Here is a 14,991-nt window from a genome sequence, read left to right as displayed (position 1 = left end):
GTCTGCGTTTCTGTGTGTGCGTCTGCGTTTCTGTGTGTGCGTCTGCGTGTCTGTGTGTGCGTCACCGTGTCTGTGTGTGCGTCTGCGTTTCTGTGTGTGCGTCTGCGTGTCTGCGTGTGCGTCTGCGTGTCTGTGTGTGCGTCTGCGTGTCTGTGTGTGCGTCTGCGTGTCTGTGTGTGCGTCTGCGTGTCTGCGTCAGCACACACATATATGTGAATGCGTTTTACACCCGACAGTAACATCTGCTCTTAAGCCAGCGGTTTGGGCCCCCAGGGTCTGTGGGGGGGCGGGGGGAAGGGGCTGTCACGGCTCATCGATTGGCCTGGATTAAGTCTGTGTGGGGTGTGTGTGGGGGGTAACGGTGCCATCCACCTCACTCCCCAAGGGACCGTGTCTCCCATTTCTGGTCTGAGTTACGAACGTGTCAATTTTTTTGTGGAGTTTGCATGTTGTGGTTTAATGTGTGAAGCTTGCAATGTCACTAACTTGGCGCCCAGATGCATCCTGTGTGCTCACGAGATCGTTTCACAATCTGACCTAATTCGGGCGTTAAGGTAGGGTTAGACCGTAACTCCGTGCCCCTCGTACAAGAGGGAGGTTCGTCAGCAGTTTCGCTCGAGACCGCACCTCAGGGAGGATATATCGGAGGGGGTGCAGTGCAGGTTCACCACAATAATACCCGGGGGCTAAAAGGGTTAAATTCCGAGGACAGGTCGCACAGACTGGGCTTGTATTCCCTCGAGTGTAGAAGATTAAGGGGTGATCTAATCGAGGGGTTTAAGATGATTAAAGGATTCGATAGGGTCGATAGAGAGAAACTATTTCCTCTGGTGGGGGGAGTCCAGAACAAGGGGGCAGAACCTTAAAATTAGAGCCAGGCCGTTCAGGGGTGATGTCGGGAAGCACTTCCTCACACAAAGGGGAGTGGGAATCTGGAACTCTCTCCCCCAAAAAGCTGTGGAGGCCGGGGGTCAATTGGAAATTTCAAGAATGAGATTGATCGATTTTTGTTGGGTGAGGGGATTAAGGGTTACAGAACCAAGGCGGGTAAATGGGGTTAAGATACAGATCAGCCATGATCTAATTGAATGGCGGAATAGGCTCGAGGGGCTGAATGGCCTCCTCCTGTTCTCCCCGGTGTCCTATCCCTCAACCAACATCACTAAAAAAAAAACAGATGATCTGGTCATTTATCACATTGCTGTTTGTGGGATCTTGCTGTGCGCAAATTGGCTGCTGCGATTCCTACATTGCAACAGTGACCACACTTCAAAAAAAAAAGCTACCTCATCAGCGTGAAGCACGTTTGGGACGTCCTGAGGTCGTGAAAGGCGCTATATAAATGCAAGTTCCTTCTATTCTTTCAATGCCGCCGGTCAGGAACCTTCCGGAAGTTTCTTTGCCGTTGCAGGCACCAAGTGTGGTCTAACCAAGGTAGATGGAGACCAGAACTAGAACCATGGAACCGTAGAAAAGATACAGCACAGAAGGGGGGCCATTCGGCCCATCGTGTCCGTGCCGGCTCGAAGAACAACCAGGTGCCCATTCTAATCCCACCTTCCAGCACCCGGTCTGTAGCCCTGCAGCTTACAGCACTTTAGGTGCAGGTCCAGCTACTTTTTAAAAGAGTTGAGGGTCCCTGCCTCTACCACCAATTCGGGCAGTGAATTCCATACCCTCTGGGTAAAAAAGTTTTCCCTCATGTCCCCTCTAATCCTTCCGCTAATCAGCTTAAATCTGTGTCCTCTAGTTCTTGAACTCTCCGCTAGGGGAAACAGGTACTTCCTGTCTACTCTATCTGGGCCCCTCATAATTTTGTACACCTCAATCAAGTCTCCCCTCAGCCTCCCCTGCTCCAAGGAAAACAACCCCAGCCTATCCAATCTCTCCTCGTAGCTGCAATTTTCAAGCCCTGGCAACATTCTTGTAAATCTTCTCTGCACTCTCTCCAGAGCAATTACGTCCTTCCTGTAATGTGGTGACCAGAACTGCGCACAATACTCCAGCTGTGACCTTACCAGCGTTTTATACAGTTCCATCATTACATCTGTGCACAGTGCTCCAAGTGTGGTCTAACCAAGGTATATGGAGACCAGAACTGTGCACAGTGTTCCAAGTGTGATCTAACCAAGGTATATGGAGACCAGAACTGTGCACAGTGCTCCAAGTGTGGTCTAACCAAGGTATATGGAGACCAGAACTGTGCACAGTGCTCCAAGTGTGGTCTAACCAAGGTATATGGAGACCAGAACTGTGCACAGTGCTCCAAGTGTGGTCTAACCAAGGTATATGGAGACCAGAACTGTGCACAGTGCTCCAAGTGTGATCTAACCAAGGTATATGGAGACCAGAACTGTGCACAGTGCTCCAAGTGTGGTCTAACCAAGGTATATGGAGACCAGAACTGTGCACAGTGCTCCAAGTGTGGTCTAACCAAGGTATATGGAGACCAGAACTGTGCACAGTGCTCCAAGTGTGGTCTAACCAAGGTATATGGAGACCAGAACTGTGCACAATGCTCCAAGTGTGGTCTAACCAAGGTATATGGAGACCAGAACTGTGCACAGTGCTCCAAGTGTGGTCTAACCAAGGTATATGGAGACCAGAACTGTGCACAGTGCTCCAAGTGTGGTCTAACCAAGGTATATGGAGACCAGAACTGTGCACAGTGCTCCAAGTGTGGTCTAACCAAGGTATATGGAGACCAGAACTGTGCACAGTGCTCCAAGTGTGATCTAACCAAGGTATATGGAGACCAGAACTGTGCACAGTGCTCCAAGTGTGGTCTAACCAAGGTATATGGAGACCAGAACTGTGCACAGTGCTCCAAGTGTGGTCTAACCAAGGTATATGGAGACCAGAACTGTGCACAGTGCTCCAAGTGTGGTCTAACCAAGGTATATGGAGACCAGAACTGTGCACAGTGCTCCAAGTGTGATCTGACCAAGGTATATGGAGACCAGAACTGTGCACAGTGCTCCAAGTGTGGTCTAACCAAGGTATATGGAGACCAGAACTGTGCACAGTGCTCCAAGTGTGGTCTAACCAAGGTATATGGAGACCAGAACTGTGCACAGTGCTCCAAGTGTGGTCTAACCAAGGTTCTATACAAGTTTAACATAACTTCTCTGCTTTTCAATTCTATCCCTCTAGAAATGAATCACAAACGTAAAATCAACCAGTGCAATCGGCAGTGTAATAGAACATAATGCTTTCTCTTTTCTTCGTTTTAAAAGTATCTCTCGACGGTTGTAGGTGTGGTGACCTGGTGCAGTTTTATTAATTCAGCTGACGATGGTGTTTATCGGCAAAAAAAATGAAACATTTTTAATAACGCTGTCCAGTCCGGCCTGTGAGCAGCCTGATTTAAAAACACATGAAAATGACTCATAACTATACTGAACCATTAAATAGTTTCACTGGTTTTACACCAGTCTGTCTCCTAGTAAGTTAAATTTTGACGTGAAAATTAAAAAAAAACGTCCTTGTGTACCAAAGAAATCGAGTGCAATTTTGAAAAGCCTTCACCAAACCAATGCGATCGGCAGAATCTCGCAGTTTCGACCTGGGATCCTTGAATCAGCCGTAAAAGGTCGCAGATAAGAGGATTAAGGGATGATAAATCAAGGCAGGGAGATGGGGTTAAGATACAGATCAGCCGTGACCTCATTGAATGGCGGAACGGGCTCGAGGGGCTGAATGGCCTCCAACCTTTTGCGAAAGTTCCCACTGCCCTCAAGCTTGGATCTGAGGGAACACCGAGAGTGTAAAATGTGCAAGCAATCACCATCATGGCAGAGATAATAATCCTGTTAATCAGTAGTTACCGATGTTTAAAAGCCCACACACACACACACATACACTTCCCCCACTGCCATTTTATGCAAATTAAAGTGAAACGCAAGACATCAGGCAGGCAGCCAGCAGGACGGCCATGTTGTGGTCAGCTGAGCTTTGACCCCGGTTGTTGGCACTCGCCGAGCACAGCCCGACATTCCCGGCCTTGTCGATGCCGACAAATTCCACGTCTGGGAAGCAGCAGGAGGCAGAGTAATGGACAACGGTGGTGTGCCTGCCGCCATCTTGTGTCTCCATTTGGACCATGGTCCTATTGCCTTGGTCAGTGTAGATTGCCTCCATCCCGGTCCCACTCTCGGTGAACATGGCGGACACCGTCCAGTGTTTGAGGCCGCAGGCTGCCTGGCCCTCCTTCCTGCATTCTTTGCTCGTGGCTGTGATGCTGCAGGCAGGAGGAGTGATGTCCTCTGCCTGTTGGGGAAGGAGAAAGGGGAACTTCCATCAGCTCAAGTCCATAGCACAGAAACAGGCCATTCGGCCCAACTGGGTCTATCCCGGTGTTTATGCTCCACACGAGCCTCCTCCCTCCCTACTCCATCTCACCCTATCACCATATCCTTCTATTCCTTTCTCCCTCATGTGTTTATCCAGCTTCCCCTTAAATCCATCTACACTATTCACCTCAACCACTCCTTGTGGGAGCGAGTTCCACATTCTCACCACTCTCTGGGCAAAGAAGTTTCTCCTGAATTCCCTATTGGATTTATTAGTGACTATCTTATATTTATGGCCCCCTAGTTCTGGTCTCCCCCACAAGTGGAAACATCTTCTCTATGTCTATCCTATCAAACCCTTTCATAATTTTAAAGACCTCTATCAGGTCACCCCTCATCCTTCTCTTTTCTAGAGAAAAGAGCCCCAGCCTGTTCAGCCTTTCCTGATAGTTTATAACCTCTCAGTTCTGGTTTCATCCTTGTGAATCTTTTTTTGCACCTTCTCCAGTGCCTCTATATCCTTTTCATAATATGGAGACCAGAACTGTGCACAGTGCTCCAAGTGTGGTCTAACCAAGGTATATGGACACCAGAACTGTGCACGGTGCTCCAAGTATGGTCTAACCAAGGTATATGGAGACCAAAACTGTGCACAGTGCTCCAAGTGTGGTCCAACCAAGGTATATGGAGACCAGAACTATAGAAAATAGAAGCAAGAGTAGGCCATTCGGCCCTTCGGGCCTGCTCCGCCATTCAAAATGATCATGGCTGATCGTCTAACTCAGTTCCCTGTTCCCGCTTTTTCCCCATATCCCTTGATCCCTTTAGCATTAAGAAATATATCTATCTCCTTCTTGAATACATCTAATGACTTGGCCTCCACTGCCTTCTGTGGTAGAGAATTCCACAGGTTCACCACCCTCTGAGTGAAGAAATTTCTCCTCATCTCGGTTCTAAATGGCAGACCCCGTATCCTGAGACTGTGACCCCTGGTTCTGGACTCCCCAGCCATCGGGAACATCCTCCCTGCATCTAGTCTGTCTGGTCCTGTTAGAATTTTATATGTTTCGATGAGATCACCTCTCATTCTTCTAAACTCTAGTGAATATAGGCCTAGTCGACCCAATCTCTCCTCATACGTCAGTCCTGCCATCCCAGGAATCAGTCTGGTAAACCTTCGTTGCACTCCCTCCATGGCAAGGACATCCTTCCTCAGATAAGGAGACCAAAACTGCACACAATACTCCAGATGTGGTCTCACCAAGGCCCTGTACAACTGCAGTAAGACATCCCTGCTCCTGTACTCAAATCCTCTTGCAATTAAGGCCAACATACCATTCGCCTTCCTAACTGCTTGCTGCACCTGAATGCTCATTTTCAGCGACTGGTGTAAAAGGACACCCAGGTCTCGTTGCACCTCCCCTTTTCCCAATCTATCACCATTAGATAATAATCTGCCTTTCTGTTTCTACAACCAAAGTGGATAACCTCACATTTATCCACGTTATACTGCATCTGCCATGTTCTTGCCCACTCACCCAACTTGTCTAAAATATAATATTGTCCAATATAAAATAGTCTTGGATATTTCTAATCTTCTCTTGGGGACATCTGTATTATATAATCAGAGAATCCTGCAGCACAGAAGGAGGCCATTCGGCCCCTCGAGCCTGCTCCGCCTTTCAATAAGATCATGGCTGATCTGATCCTAATCTCAAATCTAAAGAACACAAGAAGTAGGAGCAGGACCCGGCCACTCAGCCCCTGGGCCCTCTCCGCCACCCACAGGGCCTTGACCGATCCGAACTCAGCTTCATGTCCAATTTCCTGCCCGCTCCCCGTAACCCCTAATTCCCTTTACTTCTAGGAAACTGTCGATTTCTGTTTTAAATTTATTTAATGATGTAGCTTCCACAGCTTCCTGGGGCAGCAAATTCCACAGACCTACTACCCTCTGAGTGAAGAAGTTTCTCCTCATCTCAGTTTTGAAAGAGCAGCCCCTTATTCTAAGATTATGCCCCCTAGTTCTAGTTTCACCCATCCTTGGGAACATCCTTACCGCATCCACCCGATCAAGCCCCTTCACAATCTTATATGTTTCAATAAGATCGCCTCTCATTCTTCTGAACTCCAATGAGTAGAGTCCCAATCTACTCAACCTCTCCTCATATGTCTGCCCCCTCATCCCCCAATAATTGGCAAAAGATAATTGGCAAAAGAGCCAGAGGGGGAGATGAGGAGAAATTTTTTTTACGTAGCGAGTTGTTATGATCTAGAATGCGCTGTCCAATTAGTCCCACTCCCCCCCTGCTCTTTCCCCCGTAGCCCTGCAAATTTCTCCCCTTCAAGTATTTATCCAATTCCCCTTTTGAAAGTTATTATTGAATCTGCTTCCACCGCCCTTTCAGGCAGCGCATTCCAGATCAGAACAACTCGCTGCGTAAAAAAACATTCTCCTCATCTCCCCCTCTGGTTCTTTTACCAATTACCTTAAATCTGTGTCCTCTGGTCACCGACCCTCCTGCCACTGGAAACAGTTTCTCCTTATTTACTCCATCAAAACCCCTCATGATTTTGAGCCCCTCCATTAAATCTCCCGTTAACCTTCTCTGCTCCAAGGAGAACAATCCCAGCTTCTCTAGTTTATTCTTTTCTGTGCAGGTGAATACTTCAGGTAGTTTATGTCCTGAGATTTTACTGTGGAGCCTTTTGGTAGATTCAGTGAATAATCCGTAGCGTCTTTCACAATCTCAGGACGTCCCAAAGCGCTTTACAGACAATGAAGTACTTTTTTGAAGTGTGGTCACTGTTGTAATGTAGGAAACGCAGCAGCCAATTTGCGCACAGCAAGATCCCACAAACAGCAATGTGATAAATGACCAGATCAGCTGTTTTTTTAGTGATGTTGGTTGAGGGATAAATATCGGCCCCAGGACACCGGGGAGAACTCCCCCCTGCTCTTCTTCGAAATAGTGGCCGTGGGATCATTTACATCCACCCGAGAGGGGCAGACGGGGCCTCGGTTTAACGATTCATCTGAAAGACGGCACCTCCGACAGTGCGGCGCTCCCTCAGTACTGACCCTCCGACAGTGCGGCGCTCCCTCAGTACTGACCCTCCGACAGTGCAGCGCTCCCTCAGTACTGACCCTCCGACAGTGCGGCACTCCCTCAGTACTGACCCTCCGACAGTGCGGCACTCCCTCAGTACTGACCCTCCGACAGTGCGGCGCTCCCTCAGTACTGACCCTCCGACAGTGCGGCACTCCCTCAGTACTGACCCTCCGACAGTGCGGCGCTCCCTCAGTACCGACCCTCCGACAGTGCGGCACTCCCTCAGTACTGGCCCTCCGACAGTGCGGCGCTCCCTCAGTACTGACCCTCCGACAGTGCGGCGCTCCCTCAGTACTGACCCTCCGACAGTGCGGCGCTCCCTCAGTACTGACCCTCCGACAGTGCGGCGCTCCCTCAGTACTGACCCTCCGACAGTGCGGCACTCCCTCAGTACTGACCCTCCGACAGTGCGGCACTCCCTCAGTACTGACCCTCCGACAGTGCGGCGCTCCCTCAGTACCGACCCTCCGACAGTGCGGCGCTCCCTCAGTACTGCCCCTCTGACACTGCAGCACTCCCTCAGTACTGACCCTCCGACAGTGCAGCATTATCTCAGTTCTGGCACTGGGAGTGTCGGCCTGGATTATGGGGCTCAAGTCTCTGGAGTGGGGGCTCGAACCCACGACCTTCTGACTCAGGGCAAGAGAGAGAGTGAGAGACCCACTGAGCCACACTTGACACCTGGAGGGTTAGAGCTGTAATGCATTTACTTACTTTGCGACCTGGGTGTTGGTCGTGAGTAACAATTAATCTTTAATAAGCAGCTGGTGTTTGACTCTTTGCCAAGGAATCCATCCTTGGCCGACAGGGACACGACTGCAGCCTAATCTAGATTATGGAGCAATTCACATCCCTAACAACACAGCAAGGGGGTTGGAGTACAAGAGTAAGGAAGTCTTACTACAATTGTACAGGGCTTTGGTGAGACCACACCTGGAGTACTGTGTACAGTTTTGATCTCCTTATCTAAGGAAGGATATACTTGCCTTAGAGGCGGTGCAACGAAGGTTCACTAGATTGATTCCTGGGATGAGAGGGTTGTCCTATGAGGAGAGATTGAGTAGAATGGGCCTATACTCTCTGGAGTTTAGAAGAATGAGAGGTGATCTCATTGAAACATAAAAGATTCTGAGGGGGCTTCACACGGTAGATGCTGAGAGGCTGTTTCCCCTGGCTGGAGAGTCCAGAACCAGGGGGCACAGTCTCAGGATAAGGGGTCGGCCATTCAAGACTGAGATGAGGAGGAATTTCTTCACTCAGAGGGTTGTGAATCTTTGGAATTCTCTACCCCAGAGGGCTGTGGATGCTCAGTCGTTGAGTATATTCAAGGCTGAGATTGATAGATTTCTGGACTCTAGGGGAATCAAGGGATATGTGGATCGGGCGGGAAAGTGGAGTTGAGGTCGAAGATCAGCCATGATCTGATTGAATGGCGGAGCAGGCTCGAGGGGCCGAATGGCCTACTCCTGCTCCTATTTCTTCTGTTAACACGAGGGGTAGGCCCTTACCTCACTGGTGACGGTCAGCTGAAGGATGCTGTAACTGAAGTCCACAGTAGCCTGGGATTGAGCCTCGACTGTCACTGTGACCATTGTTCCTGGTTCTGTTCCCTCTGGAACTGAAATAACACCTGTGCCTTCTATTGATTGGTTATTGCCAACGTAAATACTGAAAGAGAAACAAGAAGTTATTTTAAACCCTTTTTAAATCACCGGTTGGGCCCCAGCTGGAGTATTGTGTCCAACTCTGGGCACCGCACTTTAGGAAGGATGTCAAGGCCTTGGAGAGGGTGCAGAGGAGATTTACCAGAATGGTCCCAGGGATGAGGGACTTCAGTTATGTGGAGAGACTGGAGAAGCTGGGATTGTTCTCCTCAGAGCAGAGAAGGTTAAGGGGAGATTTAATGTTCAAAATCACGAATGGGTTTTGATAGAGTAAATAAGGAGAAACTGTTTCCAGTGGCAGGAGGGTCGGTAACCAGAGGACACAGATTTAAGGTAATTGGTAAAAGAACCAGAGGGGGAGACGAGGAGAATGTTTTTTTACGCAGCGAGTTGTTCTGATCTGGAATGCGCTGCCTGAAAGGGCGGTGGAAGCAGATTCAATAATAACTTTCAAAAGGGGAATCGGATAAATACTGGAAAAGGGGAAATTTGTAGGCCTACGGGGGAAAGAGCAGGGGGGGGGAGTGGGACTAATTGCATAGCTCTTTCAATGAGCCGGCACAGGCACGATGGGCCGAACGGCCTCCTTTTGCACTGTATATGATTCTATGAGATGGCGGGTGAGTTGAGGTGCAGTTAGGAAAGACAGTGACCTCACTGGGCCTCCCAGCATGGACAGAAGGAAGAGTCCAGAAGGAAGGGCATTGTGCAAGGAGCAGTGGGAGCCCACCTGGCATCCGGGTGAGATGGAGGGCGTCACTTTGGGATCACTGACTCTTCAACCAAAGAGGGATTTTGGGATCAATTCATGTCAGAATACGATGTTATTATACCAAATCCAGCTTACGAAAAGTTAAAGCTACAACTTACAGCTTCCGGGAATGTAGAGAGGGAGGATTGGGGAGAGTGGAGAGAGAGAGAGAGAGAGAGAGAAGCAATGAGGGAGAGAGTGAGAAAGAACTCCCATTTCTCCAGCACCTTTCACCACCTCAGGACGTCCCAAAGCGCTTTACAGCCAATGAAGTACTTTTTTTTTTGAAGTGTGCTCACTGTTGTAATGTAGGAAACGCGGCAGCCAATTTGCGCACAGCAAGATCCCACAAACAGCAATGTGATAAATGACCAGATCATCTGTTTTTTTAGTGATGTTGGTTGAGGGATAAATATCGGCCCCAGGACACTGGGGAGAACTCCCCCCTGCTCTTCTTCAAAATAGTGGCCGTGGGATCTTTTACACCCACCTGAGAGGGGCAGACGGAGGCCCTGGTACCATGCTCCCTCGGTACTGACCCTCCGACAGTGCAGCGCTCCCTCAGTACTGACCCTCCGACAGTGCAGCGCTCCCTCAGTACTGACCCTCCGACAGTGCGGCGCTCCCTCAGTACTGACCCTCCGACAGTGCAGCGCTCCCTCAGGACTGACCCTCCGACAGTGCAGCGCTCCCTCGGTACTGACCCTCCGACAGTGCAGCGCTCCCTCGGTACTGACCCTCCGACAGTGCAGCGCTCCCTCAGTACTGACCCTCCGACAGTGCAGCGCTCCCTCAGTACTGACCCTCTGACAGTGCGGCGCTCCCTCAGTACTGACCCTCCGACAGTACGGCGCTCCCTCAGTACTGACCCTCCGACAGTGCGGCGCTCCCTCAGTACTGACCCTCCGACAGTGCGGCGCTCCCTCAGTACTGACCCTCCGACAGTGCGGCGCTCCCTCAGTACTGGGCACTGGGGCAGTGTCGGGCTGGGATTACGGGGCTCGAGTCCCTGGAGTGGGGGCTCGAACCCACCACCTTCTGACTCGGAGGCGAGAGAAAGAGAGAGAGACCCCTGAGCAATGGGTGACACTGTGCAAGAATCAACCCCTTCAGGATGGGATTCAGAATGGGAAAAGCCCATTGAGATGAGAGAAAGGTGACGAGACTTGGGGAGGGAGAGAGGGGTCGATCGACTTGCAATGAGACAGTGAAAGACGAGCTCACGGCCTGATCATACATTGCTGGTCTAAGCTCACCTGTAAGGCTGGGATTGGGAGAATTGCTGGTCGTTTGTGAGACGCATGAGGTACAAGGAAGCTTTTCCATTGTTTGTGACAGTGAATGAAACATTGTGATTTGTTCCAGGTTTGACGGTAGGGTCAGCCGTGACCTGTGGCACAACAGGAAGTGACATAGTTAAAGCGTTAACGTTGTTCACTCTCGTTTTCCCCTTTGAACCCCTCGCCACCACGACCCCCCGACCCGCCCGCCCACCGCTATAGCACCGTGCTGGGATCCATTTCCTGGAGGCCTGTGGCCCATCCTTCAGGTGGGAGACGATGCACTGACGGTCAGCAGACTATTCGACTGCATGAGTCCTCACAGACCACGCCCGATACTGTCCTTTACTTTTACCTGCCCGGGGAGTGTTTGATGGGACAGTGTAGAGGGAGCTTTACTCTGTATCTAACCCTGTACCTGCCCTGGGAGTGTTTGATGGGACAGTGTAGAGGGAGCTTTACTCTGTATCTAACCCTGTACCTGCCCTGGGAGTGTTTGATGGGACAGTGTAGAGGGAGCTTTACTCTGTATCTAACCCTGTACCTGCCCTGGGAGTGTTTGATGGGACAGTGTAGAGGGAGCTTTACTCTGTATCTAACCCTGTACCTGCCCTGGGAGTGTTTGATGGGACAGTGTAGAGGGAGCTTTACTCTGTATCTAACCCTGTACCTGCCCTGGGAGTGTTTGATGGGACAGTGTAGAGGGAGCTTTACTCTGTATCTAACCCTGTACCTGCCCTGGGAGTGTTTGATGGGACAGTGTAGAGGGAGCTTTACTCTGTATCTAACACTGTACCTGCCCTGGGAGCGTTTGATTGGACAGTGTAGAGGGAGCTTTACTCTGTATCTAACCCTGTACCTGCCCTGGGAGTGTTTGATGGGACAGTGTAGAGGGAGCTTTACTCTGTATCTAACCCTGTACCTGCCCTGGGAGTGTTTGACGGGACAGTGTAGAGGGAGCTTTACTCTGTATCTAACCCTGTACCTGCCCTGGGAGTGTTTGATGGGACAGTGTAGAGGGAGCTTTACTCTGTATCTGACCCTGTACCTGCCCTGGGAGTGTTTGATGGGACAGTGTAGAGGGAGCTTTACTCTGTATCTAACCCTGTACCTGCCCTGGGAGTGTTTGATGGGACAGTGTAGAGGGAGCTTTACTCTGTATCTAACCCTGTACCTGCCCTGGGAGTGTTTGATGGGACAGTGTAGAGGGAGCTTTACTCTGTATCTGACCCTGTACCTGCCCTGGGAGTGTTTGATGGGACAGTGTAGAGGGAGCTTTACTCTGTATCTGACCCTGTACCTGCCCTGGGAGTGTTTGATGGGACAGTGTAGAGGGAGCTTTACTCTGTATCTAACCCTGTACCTGCCCTGGGAGTGTTTGATGGGACAGTGTAGAGGGAGCTTTACTCTGTATCTAACCCTGTACCGACCCTGGGAGTGTTTGATGGGACAGTGTAGAGGGAGCTTTACTCTGTATCTAACCCTGTACCTACCCTGGGAGTGTTTGATGGGACAGTGTAGAGGGAGCTTTACTCTGTATCTAACCCTGTACCTGCCCTGGGAGTGCTTGACGGGACAGTGTAGAGGGAGCTTTACTCTGTATCTAACCCTGTACCTGCCCTGGGAGTGCTTGACGGGACAGTGTAGAGGGAGCTTTACTCTGTATCTAACCCTGTACCTGCCCTGGGAGTGTTTGATGGGACAGTGTAGAGGTCCATTTCCCAACATCCTTCAGGGCTCAAAGCCAAAAAAAAAAACTTTTCAAACAATTCTCACTCAAAGGAAAGTTTGTTAAACTTCTTAAAGTTCTGTTGGTGGTGTCGTTTTCCTCCATTCCCGTCTCTCCAAATCTCGCTGTGCGTGGGAAAAGATCCACGGATGATTCCGGAAGGCGGCGGGGGACGGGGGGGGCGGGGGGAGGGGCGGGCCCCGGTCGTCTTACCCTCACTGCCGTGTTGGTGACAGAGTTCAACGTCGGCGACTGTCTGTGGAAGGTGAATTTCTCCTCCTGCTGCTCCCCCATCAAACGGACGTAAAAGGCGTTCGCTGGCAGCGAGCGGAACGTCACCAGGAACGTGTCGGGAGAGGCCGTCTCATTCGGGAACCCCCATCGTAAGGCCTCCCCTTGAGGGCTCAGCAAGGTGACATTGCGGAGGGAGAAGGAGGGGTAGATGGGTAACCCAGTTACTGTAATCGCCATGACGCCCGCCTCACCTGGGAAAAGACGGGCAGAGGAAGAAAGGCACGGAATTACATCGAACGTACAGCACGGAAAAGAGGCCACTCGGCCCGACTGGTCTATCCCGGTGTTTATGCTCCACACGAGCCTCCTCCCTCCCTACTCCCTCTCACCCTATCACCATATCCTTCTATTCCTTTCTCCCTCATGTGTTTATCCAGCTTCCCCTTAAATCCATCTACACTATTCACCTCAACTACTCCTTGTGGGAGCGAGTTCCACATTCTCACCACTCTCTGGGTAAAGAGGTTTCTCCTGAATTCCCTATTGGATTTATTAGTGACTATCTTATATTTATGGCCCCTAGTTCTGGTCTCCCCCACAAGTGGAAACATCTTCTCTACGTCTACCCTATCGAACCCCTTTCATAATTTTAAAGACCTCTATCAGGTCACCCCTCAGCCTTCTCTTTTCTAGAGAAAAGAGCCCCAGCCTGTTCAGCCTTTCCTGATAGTTATAACCTCTCAGTTCTGGTATCATCCTAGGAAATCTTTTTTGCACCTTCTCCAGTGCCTCTATATCCTTTTCATAATATGGAGACCAGAACTGTGCACAGTGCTCCAAGTGTGGTCTAACTAAGGTATATGGAGACCAGAACTGTGCACAGTGCTCCAAGTGTGGTCTAACCAAGGTATATGGAGACCAGAACTGTGCACAGTGCTCCAAGTGTGGTCTAACCAAGGTATATGGAGACAAGAACAACAATGAAATGAATTGAAGGGCAGCGAACTGACTGACCCGTAACCTAGTGACAGGTCAGGGACTGGTTTTGTTATTCGTTTACACACCGTCACACTGGGACAGACGCTTGTCTCCAGTCTGCACTCGATCTCCTCCTGATTTCTACATCACCGGTTTCTCCCGTCAGTAATCCCCATGCCCCTTATGATCAGGAGCTTACCTTTCACATCTTGTCCATCTCCCCGTTCCTATCGTCCCGCCATTGGCGGCCGTGCCTTCAGCTGCCTGGGCCCTGAGCTCTGGAATTCCCTCCCTAAACCTCTCCGCCTCTCTCTCCTCCTTTAAGACGCTCCTTAAAACCTACCTCTTTGACCAAGCTTTTGGTCACCTGTCCTAATATCTCCTTATGTGGCTCGGTGTCAAATTCTGTCTGATTTACGCTCCTGTGAAGCGCCTTGGGACGTTTTACTGCGTTAAAGGCGCTATATAAATCCACGTTACTATCTATTCACGTGACCTATGGGGTACAAAAATAAAACCCCCCCTCGTTATGCGAACTGAATCCCGTAATTTCTGATTAGTGGCAAGTAACATTCGTGCCAGATAAGTGCCAGGCAATGACCATCTCCAACAAGAGAGAGTCTAACCACCTCCCCTTGACATTCAACGGCATTACCATCGCCGAATCCCCCACCATCAACATCCTGGGGGTCACCATTGACCAGAAACTTAACTGGACCAGCCATATAAATACTGTGGCTACGAGAGCAGGTCAGAGGCTGGGTATTCTGCGGCGAGTGACTCACCTCCTGACTCCCCAAAGCCTTTCCACCATCTACAAGGCACAAGTCAGGAGTGTGATGGAATACTCTCCACTTGCCTGGATGAGTGCAGCTCCAACAGCACTCAAGAAGCTCGACGCCATCCAAGATAAAGCAGCCCGCTTGATTGGCACCCCATCCACCACCCTA

General features: G+C 50.3%; 1 protein-coding gene across 3 annotated transcripts in view; it reads right to left on the bottom strand.

The window, feature by feature from the left end:
* Window positions 1-3,300: 3,300 nt before the first annotated feature.
* Window positions 3,301-14,991, bottom strand: part of LOC137306238 (von Willebrand factor A domain-containing protein 7-like) — a 141,658-nt gene continuing 129,967 nt past the window's right edge. For all 3 annotated transcript variants that reach the window (XM_067975368.1, XM_067975367.1, XM_067975369.1), the window contains 4 exons: window positions 13,043-13,314; window positions 11,077-11,210; window positions 8,914-9,073; window positions 3,301-4,269 (listed from right to left, as the gene is read on the bottom strand). In XM_067975368.1, coding sequence (XP_067831469.1) covers window positions 3,889-4,269; window positions 8,914-9,073; window positions 11,077-11,210; window positions 13,043-13,314 — 947 coding nt within the window. In that variant the 3' untranslated portion in view covers window positions 3,301-3,888. The remainder of the gene's footprint in view (window positions 4,270-8,913; window positions 9,074-11,076; window positions 11,211-13,042; window positions 13,315-14,991) is intronic.

The sequence above is a fragment of the Heptranchias perlo genome, chromosome 42 (genome assembly GCF_035084215.1).
Source record: "Heptranchias perlo isolate sHepPer1 chromosome 42, sHepPer1.hap1, whole genome shotgun sequence".
Taxonomy (NCBI): Eukaryota; Metazoa; Chordata; class Chondrichthyes; order Hexanchiformes; family Hexanchidae; genus Heptranchias; species Heptranchias perlo.
This window is presented reverse-complemented; position numbering and strand designations above follow the sequence as displayed.